The 18,250-nt window shown below is 37.7% G+C and overlaps 2 protein-coding genes across 2 annotated transcripts in view; both read right to left on the minus strand.

Annotated features, from left to right (window-relative positions):
* Positions 1–6,665, minus strand: part of LOC310953842 (stromal membrane-associated protein 1-like) — an 11,190-nt gene extending 4,525 nt beyond the window's left edge. Inside the window, exons 1-7 of the mRNA XM_083923074.1 lie at positions 6,405–6,665; positions 5,836–5,969; positions 5,125–5,210; positions 4,923–4,998; positions 4,734–4,796; positions 3,824–3,899; positions 1,332–1,462 (exon numbers count right to left, since the gene is read on the minus strand). Of these exons, the coding sequence (XP_083779200.1) occupies positions 1,332–1,462; positions 3,824–3,899; positions 4,734–4,796; positions 4,923–4,998; positions 5,125–5,210; positions 5,836–5,969; positions 6,405–6,522 (684 nt within the window). The 5' untranslated portion in view covers positions 6,523–6,665. The remainder of the gene's footprint in view (positions 1–1,331; positions 1,463–3,823; positions 3,900–4,733; positions 4,797–4,922; positions 4,999–5,124; positions 5,211–5,835; positions 5,970–6,404) is intronic.
* Positions 6,666–7,837: 1,172 nt separating this feature from the next.
* Positions 7,838–15,926, minus strand: cenpk (centromere protein K). Its single transcript, XM_083923127.1, has 10 exons — positions 15,844–15,926; positions 15,173–15,250; positions 15,021–15,077; positions 11,030–11,093; positions 10,656–10,702; positions 10,461–10,543; positions 10,228–10,326; positions 9,936–10,071; positions 9,767–9,820; positions 7,838–8,321 (listed from the first exon to the last, which is right to left on the minus strand). Exons 1-10 carry the CDS (start codon positions 15,847–15,849, stop codon positions 8,166–8,168), a joined length of 780 nt encoding a protein of 259 aa, XP_083779253.1. The 5' UTR covers positions 15,850–15,926; the 3' UTR covers positions 7,838–8,165.
* Positions 15,927–18,250: the final 2,324 nt, after the last annotated feature.

Genomic DNA, 18,250 nt, shown 5'->3' on the forward strand with positions numbered 1-18,250 from the left:
TGTTGATGAAAGAATGAAATAAAAGTGATTCACTTGTTTAAAGTTCATATGAAACCTTAGCAGCTCAAATCCTGTACAGTTTGGAAAAAGGAAATAGTCCTTTGTGCACCCGCTAGTGCTCGGTTCGCTCCCTTGGTGCCGACCTGACAGAACAGGTTTCAATTGAACCGTTAAATTATCATCAACAAAAGGTTCCATAATAATAAATTACATGTCATTAAAGTTTAAAATCTGTTTGCCATACTGGAAAAGATCCATCTGCTATTGTTTGCCAAATTTGACACAATGGTTAAATACTTTATCCATGTATCAATGGAGTGATGTTGACCTGTCCTGCATAATAATATCCTGTAGATCAGTTGAGGTCTGTTATTAGGCTGTTCGTAACTGGTACAGCCATTGGGCAAGGTAGTAATTTAATTCCCTAGCAACAAGTCATTTTACCAGCGCTACCTGTCCTGGCCGATCATATCGGCATCTATAGGTATCGGTGTACAAGTTATTCACATGCATCAATATGAAAACCTCTTTTACAGAAAATTGTGTCATATAGCTATTTATGTAAATAGTTATTCAGCCATCTTTATTTAATGGTCAACAACTGACTCATACTGGACATACTGTACAATTTAGTATTTTATATCATGTTTATCTATCCTTTATTTAAATGGTCAGGTATTGAATGTCACTAAATGTGCCGCCATATCGGTGAATTTTCTCCCTCTAAAATCAGCATCGGCCTCAAAAATCTATATCGGTTGGACTCTAGCTGTGAAATACATGTTTCATAAAACATGATTTTATGGTTTCCATGCAGATATTTGATGCCAGCTTTTGGTAATTAACATGTTTGGTCTGTATCAAAAAAGTATTGACCCAAAAAACCCTAAATGAAGATCCTCATTTTCACTTCACAACTTGACCAACAATCACCACTTTTTTTTAAGCTTCCTTCAGTATTGAAGTAATCCAGTGGTGGTTGCACAAGATCTGCTTGTCACTGATTTGATACTTTTAATGGTGCAAGTTAAGACAAATAACCATAAATAAAATAACAAACTATCTATCTCTCTTCTTTCTTTCTTTAAATGTTTAGCAAGATGATGATGACGCTGCTGCTGCTTCTGCATCTATTTTCTGTGAGGCTCCCTTTCCCTTTCTCTCAGTATTGGTGCTGCTGTCTTGTGGGCTGTTGATGCGGGTAGTTATCATTCAAGTTTTTATTTTCTGCAGCACAATTAATTTCAGTTTTACAACTAGATAACCATGATGGTCGAGGTCTTCAGAGCAGAAATGAGCACTAAATCTGGAGGGAGGGGGGAGAGAGTTACCTGAGAAAACTGAGCTGCCGATGAGGAAGCAGGGAGGGGGTTGGATACCATAGGGCCAAATATATCCAGGTCATTGTTGTTCTGGATTGTGCTTGTGCTACCATTGTTAGTTGATGCAGCTGCTGGTACGTCTGTGACAGAAAGGTGGAAAAACTGGTTTACGGGTGGGAAATAAGCTTACACAGTTAGAGAAAACAATACTGTGAGACCATTTCAACAGAATGCATCATAACTCACTGACAACCTTTCAACGATATTCCACGTGAATTCACTTAGAACTTATGAAAGGTAAACAAAACAAACACAGCTTATGTTGCTCTCACATCAGTGAGAATATGTGTTGTCTTTGCATTTATTTAACTGCAATGCCCTCCCACAGCTGCAGAATTGCTCGCACAGTAAGCACAACTCTTAGTACAGCAAAAAATGTATCAGATTACCCACAATAGCTCATTGACCACAAAACTAAAACAACAAATAATGCAATGCCCCTACAAGCCAATCAGTATCATAAATATGTCATCTTTAAATTGTGAATGAAATTGCTGTAATGAAGTGATAACATACATTATTCCTCGGTATCCATGTTCACTCAATATTGTCGGAGCTATCTCATTAACAGACAAACAATAAGCTGAACTTCTATCCCATCATTTGATCATGAGAAACACATTTTAATTAGAAGCCCAACTAGTATATCAACACAGAAATATCAGAGTAACTGCCACTTGTGAACTGCGAGGCCTGCTGTAAGTGATCCAGCAACGGATCCATGAAGAGAACGCCTTCCATGAGGCTGGCATACATGTGACATGCTGTGAGCAACTGTGATCATGTGTGAAACTTTCACATCTAATCAATTCACTGTATGTTTTTTACGGTTTGTTTCTTGCAATATTTAAGGCTGGTCCTCCAAAGAAATAAGGTAAATGGTAAATGTAGAAGTTTCCGGTTAGTTGCAAACCTCCGCGACTGAGTCAGCAGCTTTAGCACTTCCTCTGGCTAACTCACAAAAAACCCTTGCAGTGGTCCACTGGTGAAAAGTTTTTAATGTAGAGTAGCAGGAGAATGTTATTTGCCTCAAACTTCATCACAGTTCTGACAGATAGCAGGGCTAAATCAGAGATTGGTTCGTCTGCTGCCTGCTAGATGAAAGTAAAGGGAATGTATAGTCTAAGTGAGTGTGTTTACATGAACATGAATAACCCGTTTATGATCTTGTTATGGAAGTCTCCTTTTTAGTTTAACTATGTAAACACCATATCCTGTTTCTCAGAAACCTGGATAAGCCCTTATCCTGTCTATGAGAAACCCAAATATGCTACCTGGAGTCCTCCAAAAGAAACTGGCATACTGCTGCATGTATACACCTTATCCCCTTTATTGAGTGTCACTGACTATCGCAGCAGTTGTGGCTTCAGTTAAGTTACGTAACGCAACAGATATACAGTAGTACAGTATACGGCAGTGAAAGTGTCTCACAACTGATGTAGAAACTGAATTTTTGTCTTTTGTAAATGAAAGAGGTTGCAGCTTCATCCACTTGTCCTAAACGGTGTTAGTGACAGTGACAGGCTGGCACCAATGCGGAAGAAGTTATAGCATAGCTCCTTTCAGGAATAGCTCAGTACGTAGTACGTAGTACATTGTGTGTGTGTGTGTGTGTGTGTGTGTGTGTTCGTACTGTGGGGATGAACTCAGAGCATACAGCTGTAGTTGGTGATTAGAGCAGTGAAGAAGTTAGCAGTAAAGTTATGAATTGGTAGTAAATGTAGACTGTAGTGTTTCATATTTCCTGTTGCTGGTCTGTTTCTGTAAAACAGCGCCTGTGTAATTAGAATGCAGTTACCAGAAACAGAAGTACTGAAATGTATCATATATATATATCCTGCATATGATCATAAACAGGATATTCATGTCCATTCAACGACTCCTATATTACACAGGTGCTAGACACTAACTAGAAGGGGAATACTGAGCTTGTTAAAGATGACACTTTTAAGAATGAGAAAGTCGTGGTTTAGCTCTCCGCCTCACAGGACCACAACGTCTCAGTTCAGTGCAGGTATACAATCACTGCCATTAAGCACCACAGCTCCAGCATGCTACAGCAAGCAAGAGTTATAGGCAACTTATCATATAAACAGTAGAATTAAATACACTAAATATCAGTAATCTAAAATGACAGTACAGTAAAGCCATAAGTCCCAGCTCAATGACTTTATAGTTATTCAATCATTTATTAGATCTGCAGAACTGACAATAAAAAGGAAAACAATTACATTCGGAAACCTTATTACGCCTGATTTCATAAATCAGTCAGAATATTCATGAATGAATGAATATTTATTGTCATCACACCAATGCATGAGGAAATTTCAGTTGGCTCTCAGCAGGATAACTTAAACATTTAAAAAGACACACAACAGAAACTAAAAGGTTTGTTTATATACAAATATTTCCAGTAACACAAAAAACACAGAGATACTCACCAAGACCTAGTAGATTCACAGAGGGTTCTGAAGTCTTAGCAGGGCTGATTTTGGGAACTGGCCTGGGCTCTTCACTCTTTAAAAAAGTTAAGAAGTTAAATTTAGTGTTGTGGGTTTTTTTTTTTCAAAAGTGCGATGCTGATATTTAGAGAGCAGGGCGGCCATGGCTGATGTATAATATTATATATTAATGATATCATGTTTTTGAATGCAGATTTATTACCCCAATTTAATAATAATAAGAAGAAATGAGACAAAATTGGTGAACTTAAATGAACATTTATTTAACACTGTTATCTGCATTGTCTCTGTTTAGTCTGCGTTGTTGCTGTTGTTGTGTTGCTGTATGCTTTAACTTGCAGCAGAGTTGTGAAAACATTCAGGCATCACAGTTACACTTGCTTATCGATCGTCCAAAATGAAAAATCTGATAAATGTTTTACTCGTTGGTGGTAGGAGTAGTGGGATGTAAGAGCCTGCAATATATACAAAAGTTGTTCTAACCCCGTAAGTTGGTTTAGCTGGTTGAAGGCATCCTCCCATAATGCTGACGTCTCAAAATGGCATTAATAGGCTCATTAGTTCAAATAAACCATTTAAGCAAGTAGAGCTAACTCAATATGGGACAAAAACAATGCTCAGGAGCATGTTTATACGTACAACTCTATTCTATTCAATTCAAACAACTTTATTTATTCCTGCAGGGCAATTCAGTTTGCAGCCTCAGTCACAGACTACAAAAGCACATACAGCATCCACACTGTCAGTACCACAGGTTGGCATGGGCAATCGGAGGTTGCAGCAAGTCACAATAAGAAATAGATAATGAATAAATAAATAGATTTACACATCAAGGCTCTCAAGTTTATAGTGCAAGCTAATCATGGGGCAATGCGAGTGCTATACATACCTTGGTGAAGGATGACACCTTGCTTCCTCTGTCTGGCTCCCTCTCTTTTTTACCATCTTTTGGCTGAAAAATAAACAAAAATAAACTCAAAACGAAGGTCTGATATAAGCTTAAACATCTTGTCTGTACAAGTGTGTACACTACTTTTAAAAGCATGTACATAAGAGTCATACATAGTAAGATACATACACTGCTCCCATTGGTCACATTTTTGCTGTAGTATTTCTTCTTCTCATATTTATCCCTGATGAAGAACTCCACAGCTCTACAAGGGTCAAGGTTAAGAAAAAAACAGACAACAAGCAAGCCAAAAAAATGAAAGTATATAAAATATACACAGTATGGCACATTTAAGTTATTTTAATTGATATCTGCTGATAGGGAAGGATACTGGTCTGTTTGAGGTCTTCTGAAGCTTTCTGGAAGGTTGCCTTCATAAAGCTGCCTGGCCCTGGTGTTACCCATATCCTGCATACTCTGAAACAAGGAAAGATAGAGTGGTAAATAATAATATAAACACATTTTCTTGTACATGGATTGGATTAAAGAGCTTAAATTTAAAAGAAAGCCTGTGTTACAAACTAGGGTAGGCGTATACCAGATGGGCTGAGTGACATTTATATTCATTTTCGGGCAATTTTGTATTAAACGTAATGCAATATTTGAGCTTTCTAAAAAAGTGTCTTCCAGTTGTAATTAAGACCGGGATCTTCACATTAACAGCAATTTGCAATTTAAACAGGTAATTATGGTAACTTCCAAATGACTGACATCATGCAGCATTATGGGAAGTGTAGGTGTGAAGCTTGAACCACAATAGGAACTAAAAGCAGTGCAGCATGCAGTGCTACATTTTGCTAGAGTGACCCTTTATAATGGGAATTTGCGATATCGTCACAGGTCTAAAGCATTCAAATGAAAAGGTTAGACTGTTATGACAAAGTTAAAGGATGTTTTATCAACCTCAGGCCCCATACAACAACAAAAAACCTTGGAATAATGTCCCACCAAAATGAGGCTACTTCCACTGATTTAGTATTCAGGCAATAAAAGGAGTCTTCTTCTGTAGTTCAACCAAAGTCCATGAAGAACAAAACAGTACCTGGATTTGTTCTGAGGTCCATTGGTCCAGGTTGACAGATTTGACCCTAGATATGTGTACTCCAAGGTTCCTGTGGATGCCAGCACACCGGATGCAGATAAATACTCCCAGATTCCAGGATGCCCATCTTGGACCTAACAAAGCAAAACAAACAAACAAACAAACAAGATTGTGATATGCTTATATCGGGAGATTTCTGAGGGAAAACAACCATTGTAGTTTTTTGTAAGTGCCAAGCTCTTTACCAATGAGCCGACATGAAAATAAAAGAGAAGTCCATGTGAAGGACCTGCCACAGTTTGATAAACGCTTTTGAAGCCCGAGAGAACAGCTCGAGGCGGCGGTGAGAGAGAGGCACTGTGGGGAGCTTATGTAGATTTAGAGAAGTTAGCTTGCTAGTTAGCCACTTAGTTTAGCTTAAGGGGAAGAAATGTCAGCAGACTAGCCTGAACCAGTTAGCTTAGCTCACCAACGCATATGCTACATTATCAGTCAGCGGCGGATTTTGAGTATAAATGTTAACTTTGGGTGGTTAAATTGAAAAATGACGGAGAGTGTGAATATCGCACCTTTCGCCTCGCAGTCGGCGCAGTACTTGTTGTCTTCCTCTCTCAGCATTTTGGACAGGATGGCCTGGTGCTGCTCATTGAGTTTCTGGGCCTTCTCTCTCTCCGAGCGGGTCGCCATATTCACGGCTTTAGTCGGACTTACTTAATAAAAAAGAACTTTACTGTTAATCAGTCGTCAATCAAAAATACGTTTCTGATAAAAGACCATAATCGAGAGTGATGAACGCCTCCGAGTGGGATATGAAAACACCCGGAACCGGAATCCCCTTCTCCGCCCACAGGAATTCTAAAGCTGACGCGGCGGATGAACCGGATTGGACGACAGCTCTGACGTCGTATGACGCACAAGGTTTCTTATGAATTGAGTTTTACAGAATTCAGTGTGTGCATGGACTCATTTGCCCGTGTTGTCCAGACAACACATATAGAATAGAATTACTTTAATGATCCCAGACTGGGAAATTATTTTGTAACAGTATATGTGACATTTTTTGACGAATTGTCTTATATGGTGAGAAAACTGTTGAAATCTTCTCATCTGACATAATGGTTACTGTTATCAAATTATTCTCATTGTGTTTTTCACAAAATAAAGGTTTTTGTTGAAGTGCCCTGGTTATTAAAAAATACATGCTTGTATAGAAGTGTTATAGACCTTTTTAATGGAATTCCATTGCTAGGCAACAGCCTTGGTCATTGTCCTCGCTACAGGAATCAAACTTGGACACATTTAGAATGTTTGTGTTTACATTTTTGAAAAGCTGAACTGAACAAAAAAAAATAAAGTATAGTAAGAGTATTTCTGAATAAATAAAGTATAATTACTTTGTTCCAGTGTATATACCATATATATATATATATACATATATATATATATATATATATATATATGGTTTAGCTATATTTTTGTTGTGTATAATGTACACACTGGTATTATCCACGTATTCTCTTATTTGTATCAATATCCTACTTTTTCTGAAACTAAAATTTCTACATATAGTATATATGACCTAAAAAAAAAAGATAATTTAATCTAAAAAAAAACCAACATTTTTTACATTTTCCCATTTATATATAAAAATCATTATGTGCACTGAAGTTATCCACCGACTGACATTAATGATTCTGACTGGTTTTACTGGTGGACTATTGTACATCAATAATGAGAAGAAAATGAAAGATTATTGATTATATGTGTTTAGTTTTTCCTTAATCCAACAACACGTCTCTACAGTTCCCAAGTTTATTGAACAAGAAAATATAAACAACAAACAAATTGACAAAATGTACATACACAGTACACCATTTGGGTATGTGACATCTGCACTAAGTTACATTTTAAGCAATTTGAACAACTTTAAATAAAACCATATTTAAAGTCATAAATACAAACATTACTTGTTGCTGATTAAACCTTGCCACGGCAAGCAGCTATGAAAATAGGATCAAAGGAAATATAATGTATATTTGTAGTTAAGAGAAGTCTTTCAACTGTATTGGGTAATAAAATGAGTTTACATAAAATTGAGAGTGCTTTGTAAAAAGAAAGAAAGAAAATAAATGTATTTCTAATATATCTCCATACTTTTATAACTAAAATGTTGCTGTCTTCTTCAATAATAATGCACACTACAGTAAATCACTAGCTCCATAGTTTTCCCAGCAGTTATTCTTCATATCAGCTCACATAAATATACATGATAGCACTATACAAGCAGACTCAAATAAGAAACACTAGCAGATAAGTGGTGCTTGAGATGCTTAAAAAAAGGTTTCCAGGCGGATCTTGAAGTTATTTTCATGGTGCCTTACTGCAATGCCATAGCGGAGCAGCATCTCTATGTACGGTGGCCAGAATGTGTTGTCTATTATCACGTAGGGGTCGTGCGGTGTCTTCAGGATCTTGTTCATGAGCAGCTGTGGGGGTACAGAAGACCGTGGGAGACTGGGGTTTAGAAATGCTAAAAGGTAATACAAGTTATAAAGTATGCAGGCAGGGATTTACACTGAGAGTTTAAAACATTTTAGTTTGTATTTTCCAGTATGTATCTGACAATTTATAATGGAAGAGATGCTAGGAGAGAGAGATGACGTGACAAAGGGGCCACCCCACACTAGAAGACTGGATGTTTTTTTGCACATGGTATGTGCCATGACCAACAGAATACTATAACATTTTAAGATATGAGTTGAGAATGAAAAACAATAACAATTGAAGATTGAAATAAGGGCTGCAATTAATGATCACTTTTACTATTGAATAATCTGTCAACTATTTTCTCAATTCATTGATTAGTTTCAACAATAAATCCTTCTTTTACATTGATGCCTGAATAATAATGATCTAATGAGATAACATTTAATATTACAACAGTCACAAGATACATTTTTCAGCATTAAGTACTTTCACTTTTTAAGAAGATATTCCAATTCATTTACATACTTTTACGTAAGTAACATTTCCACTGCAAGTGACTTTTACTTATAGTGGAGTATTATTAGTGTGGCATTAGTACTTTTACTTAAAGCAATTCTTACACTTTTCATATGGCACACTAAAATGTATAAGAAACACACCGGGTGTTGAAACACAACGCAGTCTGACCAATCATCCTATTTATTAATATTTCAGATTTTTTTTCATGGACAATGATAGAATGTATATTAACACTGATTAAGTATTCCTGTATTTGCTGTTTTAAGTGTATCAGAGTTAAGTGAATATTTTCCATCGAAAAGGCTGTAGGTCGTCTTGACAGATTAGAACTCTGAAAGCAATCTACCGTTATATTTAAGTAATTTGAGTCCGTTTGTAACTTGCACCAGCGATGTTATCTTCAATTCACCTCTGCTCCGCTCTGTGCGTGTGTCTGGAGTGTTGGATAAAATTTCATTCCCCTAGACAGTTTTTATAAGTTAATGTCAGGTTTATGCATTATAGCCAGTTGGATGTTAGCACATCTCCTCTTGCTGTCTCGGTCCACCTTCTAGTATAAAAATCTGAGCTTTGCTGTCTGAGCCTTAGAACTGGGGTGGCTTCACACACTACATCGTGTTGACGACTCCTCTGTTCTCCTTGATCAAGTATTAATGAACTCCTTGAGCATAAGATATATGAGACTCTGGCACTTTGTCTTCTATTCTTGCATCCAAACAAATTCCCCCCTAACATGGACGGGCTACAGGCAGCCTACACTGAACATGTATGCGAACCATTCGTGGAGCGGCTGCTGAAACACTGGCTACACCAGGTGTGAGAGCAGCTCGATAGTGGTGCATATGCGGTACAGGGAGATCCGGAGAATTTGGTTGCGGAAGAGCATATCGACCAAGTGATCAGAAGACGCCAGCTCTAAACCCACCTCAAGAATTCCACTTAGTGAAATCAAGTCTTCATCCAAATCCTGGGCAACGTTCTGGAAAATGAAAACAAAAGATGGTTAGCTGCACTGGTGTAGCAACAGCATCGGTTTTACATGAACAGGCTACAAAAGCACAGAAAACCGTAAAATACAGAATAGGCCACTGCACCTTCTTGTTCTTGTTTGTACTGGGTTCATTCTGAGGGTGAGGGACGTGCTCCTCCAGTATGTCCGCCAGACACTCCATCAACCTTTCATGGTACACCTTTATTTTGTGAATTTTTGCCTTGGTGTCTTGAAATACACTGTGGAATGCATGCCAACACATACACACATTTTAGTGTATACATAAGTTACTAAGGTAGAATTTGAGCGTATTCATATATTTCTGTTACTCTTCACTTGCTGCCCTCCTGTGGAGACACTCCTCTAGTTTAGTGTGACTTTGACATGGCATTCACCTGTGCTCTGATAGTTTTTCCTTTTCCATTTGAAATCGTTCAACATGGTCATTGGCAGCTTTCAATGCCTGTTTTTTCTCTTCCAACCACTTCAGTTCACTAAAAAAAACACAAGCTTTCAGAACAATACACAAAGCACAACAAATGATATGTGTATTCCATTCACTTCTGAAAAGCATTAATGTGGTCAGAAAGGACAGTAAGTCTGAACTACGACTAAAAGGTTTACGTACAGTTCTTTAGTTTCTTTCAGTTTGTCTCTCTTTGCTTCATGGCAAGAAAGCACCATCTCAAGTTCAGAGCACAGCTTGAGCATCTTCAGGGAAACAAAGTAGAAAAATTGATAACATAACCGGGGCAATGCATTTAAATAAGGAATTTCAATGAAATACATTTTTCAATGTAACATTGCACACACACAGACATACCTCTTCTTTTCCTGCCTTAAGTAAAACTTCTGAATTTGTTGCCAGCACTGGATGGAGCAAAATAAACAAACAAATGAACGCATTTCTAAAATGCTATTTTTGTTATATCAAACATTAGAAACAGCAGCTACTAACAACTATTTAAATTTCATTTGAAAGCTTGAAATGGCAAATTTGATAAAGACACAAAATCTGAAATGGAATCTTGATTAAACAGTTCAAATGTTTGTCACATCACTTCCACAACAGGCTAAAGTGATTCTTTCTTAAAAGTGTGGAATGGCATTAAACTGTAACTGTGGCATAAAACTGTGCTACTGATTTATGATATTTCACGGTTACGGCTTCTCTCACGAAAGAAATCGACGACTTACACTCCGGCTCCACTGTCAGCCACTGCTTCATTTCAGCTTCTGTTACCATCAAACGATTTACTGCCTATAGAAGGTGAATATTCACAACGCACAGAAGATGAAAACATCACATATGTATGTATCACGTATGTATCACATACAGTGCCTATAGAAAGTCATGATACCCTTTTGAAATAGTCCCTTTTTTCAGCCTGAAATGATAATAAATAAAAAAAAAATAGAATTTTCCAGTGTGATTTACACATTTTGCCTCACAACATTCAAGTGAGTTTTTTTCAAAATTTCTGAAAATTAATAAAAAATGAAAAACTAGAATAGCAGGGTTTGAAAAGTGTTGAAACCCTTTATAACCATTATAAACATCCTCAGGTATAACCAGTCACCTTCCAGATTACACACCAAGTTAATTGGCCTCCACCTGACATCAACTGTGGTGTTTTTGATTTTACTTCAGAATAAAATCAGCTGTGCCTTGAGGATTCCACGCCTAGTAGTGTATGGTAACACAAATAATTCATCATGGTTGGAAAGATGCTTCAAAAGAGATAGATAGGAATTAAACTAATCATCGAGGCAGAGATTTTGCCTCGATACATTTTTGTAAGTTACCTGAGTCATTGTTTCAGCCCTAGTTAGATCAAAGACCAAAGTTGAACTTTTTGGGCTGAACTTTAAGCGCTATGTTTGGTGGAAACCAAACACAGCACACCACCCAAAACACACCATCCATACAGTGAAGCGTGGTGGTGGCAGCATCATGTTGTGGGCTTGTTTCTCTTCAGCAGGGACTGGGCAACTGGTCAGGATTGAAGGGAAAATGGATTTTGCCAAGACCACCCAAATTCTTGAGGAAAACCCTTGTCCCTCTGTTAGACACTTGAAAATGGGCAGGTGGTTCACCTTCCAGCATGACAACGACCCAAAACACACGTCCATAAAAACAACACATTGGCTAACGGTCAGGAAGGTGAATGTCCTAGAGTGGTCGAGTCAGAGCCCTGACCTGAATCCTACAGAAAATCTGTGGATGGACCTGAAGAGTGCAGTCCATCGCCGCTCAGCACAGAATTTGACTGAACTCGAACAGTTCTGCAGGAAGAATGGGGAAATATTTTCCCAGTCTAGGTGCACAAAGCTGGTAGAGACAAATCCAAACAGACTGATGCTGTAATTAAAGCAAAAGGTGCCTCAAGGTATTAGATCTGGGGACTAATTACTTTTCCAACCCTGCTATTGAAGTTTTTCATTTTTAATTAATTTTCAGAAATTTCGGAGAAAAATAATTCACTTGAATGTTTCAAGGCAAAATGTGTAAATCAAGATGGAGAAATATTTTTTATGCATCTCAGGCTGTAAAACTAAAAAAGTGACTATTTCAAAAGGGTATCATAACTTTCTATAGGCACTGTATATGAAGGAGGATTAAGCTATTGGTTATTTACATACATACATGTCACATCGTATGAATGAAAAAAAACGAGGCAATATTTTGTAAAAATGTGACCATCATCATTTCATTTAGAAGAAGCAAAATGTTTTTGTGTTAGTCGGCTGTAAAGCGCCTAATGAATATGAAAAATAAAGCTTCAAGTGACAGAAAAGCAATGTAAAACTTTCCTCTCACAGTTTGGTGTAGTAAAATACTTTAATGTTTGAAGAAGCCTTAGAAAGATTTGGCGATATATTTTTAGGGCTTCCTGTTGCCATTATTGGAACAGCTGGAGAATTATCGGAAAGGGGATGAGGGAGGGGGTGACATACAGCAAAGGACTGCGGGTCAGATTCAAACCTGCACCAGTGCCAAGGATTGAGCCTACACGGTGCATCTAAACTAGTATCCAGTTACAACAGGTTAGGATGAGGTGGTTCTAGTTTGTGGAAGCTGGTTAAAAGGCTCGAGGACAGGTTCAGCAAAACTTTGACCAATGGAGATGAGGTACGAGTCACAGCGAGGCATTGGTTTTCTTCATGTCATACCCATAGGGATGCAATTGACTGATGAGTAGTGTGTGTGCTGCCTGGATGAGCAAACCTTGAAATTATCTCTATGTATTTAACAAACATATGGCTCATTATTAGGGCTCTACAGAATAGTTCAAAGCTTTAGTCGTAATGTTGACATTCAAATTCTAAATCAACATTCAATTCAGCACGGTTGTTTTTGTTTGAATGTTCATTGCGTTTAAAGGAGCTGCTCTTGATATTCACAGCATTAATATAGCAGCGATTAAATCGTTTAAATGTAAAGATATAGTGGAGTAATGGTGTCCAGAGCAGAGAATGAAGTCACTCTCCTTCTGTGTGTGTTGTAAGACGAGGGTCGCCCCAAACCTTTGGTATCTGGCAACTTGGGTAACAGTCTGTGAGAGCAATGTGAAGGCAATCCCAGCCCACTTGCTTTTCAGTACTTCAAGCACAGCACCTTTATACACGCAATTTCTGCACAGTTTCAGATAAAGTTTAGGCTACACTAATATATTAGTGTTATACAATTTGCAGAATTAGATTCCAGTGGTGGCTGCATAGGATTATTTCCAATTTGTGTGATCTAAACATCTCCACAGCATTGTTTCTGTCATAGCATAAAGTTGCTATAGGCCTATGGGCGAGATTTTTATTGAATCCTTATTTTATGCCATTAATGCCTACATATATTTGACAAAACTGACGAGTTACATTAAGAAAGATGATATAATTAAAAAAAGAGCATCTCATTTTAATCTGAGGGTGGTGACGTCATAAAATATGACGATGGAACCTTAACAGAAACTTCATATGTAAAATAAATAAATTAACAACATACAACAGCTGTACTTGTTATTGCCATCTGCAGCACCACTGATGTGACAGCTCTCTCCCATTTTGTTTTATGGAGTCTTCCATTAATGTGTCAAGTGTTTAACGTTGGTGGTGCTTGAATTAACAGGTTTGATGAGCTAATTATGGCTGTCCAAGCTGTTCTTCTGTATTCTGTCCTTCCCTCCATTTCCATTGTTGATGAGTCAGAGAAATAGGAGTAAAGGCCTTTGATTATGCTAATAAGAGATAATGTTAGTGATTTACAGCCAAGCCCCCACCACAGCAGCTTCCTGGTTGATCTAATACAGAAGTGCCAAAAATAAAAGTTCTCTGAGTGTCCAGTAGGAGTAGTTTGCGCCATAGAGCAGTTTCTCATTGACCCTCATGTTAAACAGACCGATTTCACAGCATATTTAAACCTGTTTAAGACCTGGTATAAAAAACATTCTAGTCTGTATGTTTAGGTCATATCTCCATGACAACACTGAGGGGGGGGATTTTTTTGTATCAGGCTAGTTTTTATTGTAAAAGTTTATGAATTATGAGGGGCGCTGCCTCTTGAGTGACAGTTAGCCACTGGCCCTCACCTCACCTCGGAGGCTAGTTGTCAGGATTAGCATACTAACTCTGACATCTCGACCACGACTGCTGTCATTTATGTGGTGGTGTTACTATAAGTTACAAGATCGTTTGCTCTGTACCAACAGATCGTTTAGGAACACACCTTGTTAGCTCTGTTATGCTGATTAAATTGCTGCACTTGCACCATGACTTCCGGTGGTGCTAAAGTTGCTAATTCAGTAAACGCCACTCAGACAGACGCATCTCCCTCCCCCAAACGTCACATCAATGTCATTTTTTGTTAAGAGGAAATGAGGAGGAGTCAAAGTCTGACAAGATGGCGACTCCTGGAGGCGAATATGATTGGATCAGACCCAGGCTACGTCCATTTTTTTTTTATACAATCTATTTTTACAGCTTTAGAGACAATCAGTGTTGTCTTGACCATTTTGCTCAAAATATTTTGTTAAAATTTAATTTTTAAAATAGTGTAACAATGGTACCTCAAAAAGTGAAAAATGTTAACTTTTTATGAGACACCCACATTAAGGTTTTCTATCGTGTATCAGGAACAATCGGGGAGATGATGTATATAAAGGTAAAAGTCCAGGTATGACACCGATCATCTCACCTGCTCTTGAGGATTCTCACAGAAGTCTGACTCACACAGTATCATCTCATTGTGAAGCTGCAACACAGAGACACACAGTCTGCACTTTGTACCTTCTCTGCTCATCCAGAAACTGCTTATAAAAGGACAGTCAGGTTAAAACCCAAGTTTACCTTTTTCATCTGAGCAAACTGATCCTCACACAGGTCCATCAGCTCACTCTGAGCAGCCTCTGACAGCTCAGATGCTGCCTGCAGAAACAGAAAAGGAGAAAAGGTATTGGTTTGGACTTGGGCATGTTTTTTTAATACTGAGTAGAGCACGGAAAAAGTTGGTACGTGCATGGGTAAGGTCTCATTAGCTGTGGCATATGGCAGGCTGTATCATCATTTAATGGCTAGACTGGATATGTATTGCAAATAGCTATAATTCAATTATTATTTTTGCCGTTCATGTGTATTGAGCTTTTAATTCTAGATATCCACAATAACATTTTAGAAATCTAATGAACATTCTGGATATCTGTAATGTCATTCTTATCTGAAATGACAATTGTAGATAGGAAGAATTTCATTCTGGATATCTGAAATTATCATTAGGACTAATAAGAAGTTACTTTTGACTAGGAGAAATTGTGTTATGGATATCAAAAATGTAATTACAGATAGGAATAGAGATATTAAATGTTAAAACCGCTTGCCATAGTTGGCTAGTTATGGCTCTAAAAGTTGAATTTACGTTAGCAGGGTCGATATTATCTGTAATTAATGTGTAAACATCGCACTTCCCATTAGTTTGTCCATATCTGCATTACAAAGGTTAGTCAAAGGACATGTAGTCTTACCATCATTTGTAAATGTCACTGTTTTGTTCGTTTCTCTTCGCGACACGGACAGCAACAAACCAACAGCAACAAACAAACGATCCTTTTTCAAAATACCGCCAACTCTGATGACGTAACGTCAGCGCGACAGAGGGGAGTGCCGAGGAGCAATGACGCTGCGCAGGACTGCGCATATGAGACCCGCAGTCATGTAGAGGTTTTTTTCTTTCTTTTTTCAGGAGAAATGGGTAAGTGAATATACAACTGTTGCTTTAGGTGATCAATGTGACGATGAAGACAACATGAAGACTATTTAAAGAGACGCAAAAACCCTCCAGCAGTTCTGCAGCACTGAGGGCCTTATTGTTTTCTTTCTTCAATATTTCTGACAAAGCCAAAGCCAAGCATAATTGTAGGTGCTTTGTATAATAACAATAAAATAAACACCCAAACAAACTGTACTTAGGTATATTTGTGAGGTATGGTGCTCTGAGTGTTTTTCTTCTCTACCTCACTGTATTTCAGAGGGAAATATTGCACATTTTACTAGGCTACACTGCATTTATCCCCACTACCACTTATACCACTTAGCTACTTTAAAGCTCAAGATTTTACAAACAAAGGGCACATGGCCATCTAATAGAAAATAATACCTTGTTACAGAGTTAACTAGCCATTATATAAAGGACAAAATCAACTTTGACATGTTGCATGATCAATTCTATGAATATAACCCCATGTTGTAACAGCTGAGAGAGGTCATCGTTTTTTTTTTTTTTTTGTTATTCTTAGGTAGTTATTTTTCCATTTATACTTTAACTACATTTTGGTTATAATTCTTCCACAGTTTTTACAAAAAAGGTTTTCAATGCCAAATGTTTCGTCATGGCATAATTTTAGGTATTTCTACTTCTGGTTGGCTTAAATATTAGATCTCAGTCAGTACTTTTTCCACCACCACTAGATAGTACATATAGGCTAGAATTTAATTGAAATAATCTGATATATCTTTAATTTCATAGCAAGCCTGTACATCAGTATGTGAGGGTCCAGTAAGGGTGAAAGAGGGAGGAGAAAAGAAAGAAAAAAGAAAAGAAAAAGGGAAAAAAAAAGAAAACTGATACCATAAGACATTTATACTGACAGAGAGAGAGAGGGAGAGGGAGAGAGGGAGAGAGGGAGAGAGGGAGAGAGGGAGAGAGAGAGAGGGGGAGAGAGGGAGAGGGATAGAGAGAGAGGGAGAGGGAGGGGGATAGAGAGAGAGGGAGAGATGGAGAGATAGAGAGAGAGAGATTAAACATAAACATTTTAAAAATTCAGATTTCAAAACAAAATTCACACTTTTCTCGGGGAAAAACTGGAATTAAGCATGTAAAAAGTTGAATAAAAACCTGTTTTCTCGCATTATTTTTTACGCTATAGGCCAACACACGTGCACACACACACACACACACACACACACACACACACACACACACACACACACACACACACACACACACACACTCACACACACACACACACACCATGGCTGGTTAACTGCTCGCTGTAGTGAAGTACACTGTCCTGTGAACACCAGCAGGTGTCTCTGCTTATCTCTGTCTTCAGCGGCTGAGCAGCTGAGTCTGAGGCTTGTCAACATCTGCATTTCCTTTTCCACTTCCGTTCTGTTTTTTTTTTTTTCTTTTTTTTTTTAATGTTGTTCAGCATTTAATGTCACAGTCTGAGCATATTTTGGTCTGTCTGTCATTTGGATTTGGATCCAAATTAAGTTTTCCATCACTTACATCTTTTAACTTTACCACCACTGCTCATCATCATACTATTTTATTATTTTTTACCTTTTTGGTTTATTTTCTGCACATAATTACCCATAATGTTTTTCTTTTGAAATCATGTATTTGCTGCTAATATATTCTGTGTAGATTTTCTTCTCATTCATGATGTTGGAGCAGTTTTGACCATGACCAAGAATCATCAAATAACGCTAAAATAATTGTATTTTTTAGACACAGTGGTTTGCACAGTTGTAAAAACTGCAGACTGTTTACTGCAGAATTGTGTTTCCCTTCTCCTGACGCCTCGCAGTGTCCAATTGGAAGCTGTTTTAACTTTTATAAATATAAATACAAATGTATAAAGCAGTTCCCTTTTATCATTCTGCTGCCTGTATCTGTATTTATCATCCCCCAAACTACATCAGCCGGATCTGAAGACTGCTGCTGCCACCAGGACTGTGAGGCAGATTAACCATAATCTGAAATTATTTGCCTATTAATTAAACCTAATTAAGATTACCAAAATGTTGAAAGTGCATTAGAAATGTCTGCATCTCTTTCTCTCTCTCACACACACTGGTTTATTTATAAGACAAAAGCATAATGGTTTACTTGTTTTAATGCTGTTAATCCATCAGAGCATTGGATGC

Source organism: Echiichthys vipera (assembly GCF_963691815.1).
Source record: "Echiichthys vipera genome assembly, chromosome: 2".
Classification (NCBI taxonomy): Eukaryota; Metazoa; Chordata; class Actinopteri; order Perciformes; family Trachinidae; genus Echiichthys; species Echiichthys vipera.

What these genes read in the sequence shown, in the direction of transcription:
- cenpk (XM_083923127.1), bottom strand. An exon ending in GTGAGAATCCTCAAGAGCAG is followed by an intron (nt 11,094 to 15,020) that starts GTGAGATGATCG and finishes CACCTTCTATAG; the next exon opens with GCAGTAAATCGTTTGATGGT. An exon ending in GCTGACAGTGGAGCCGGAGT is followed by an intron (nt 10,703 to 11,029) that starts GTAAGTCGTCGA and finishes TGCTCCATCCAG; the next exon opens with TGCTGGCAACAAATTCAGAA.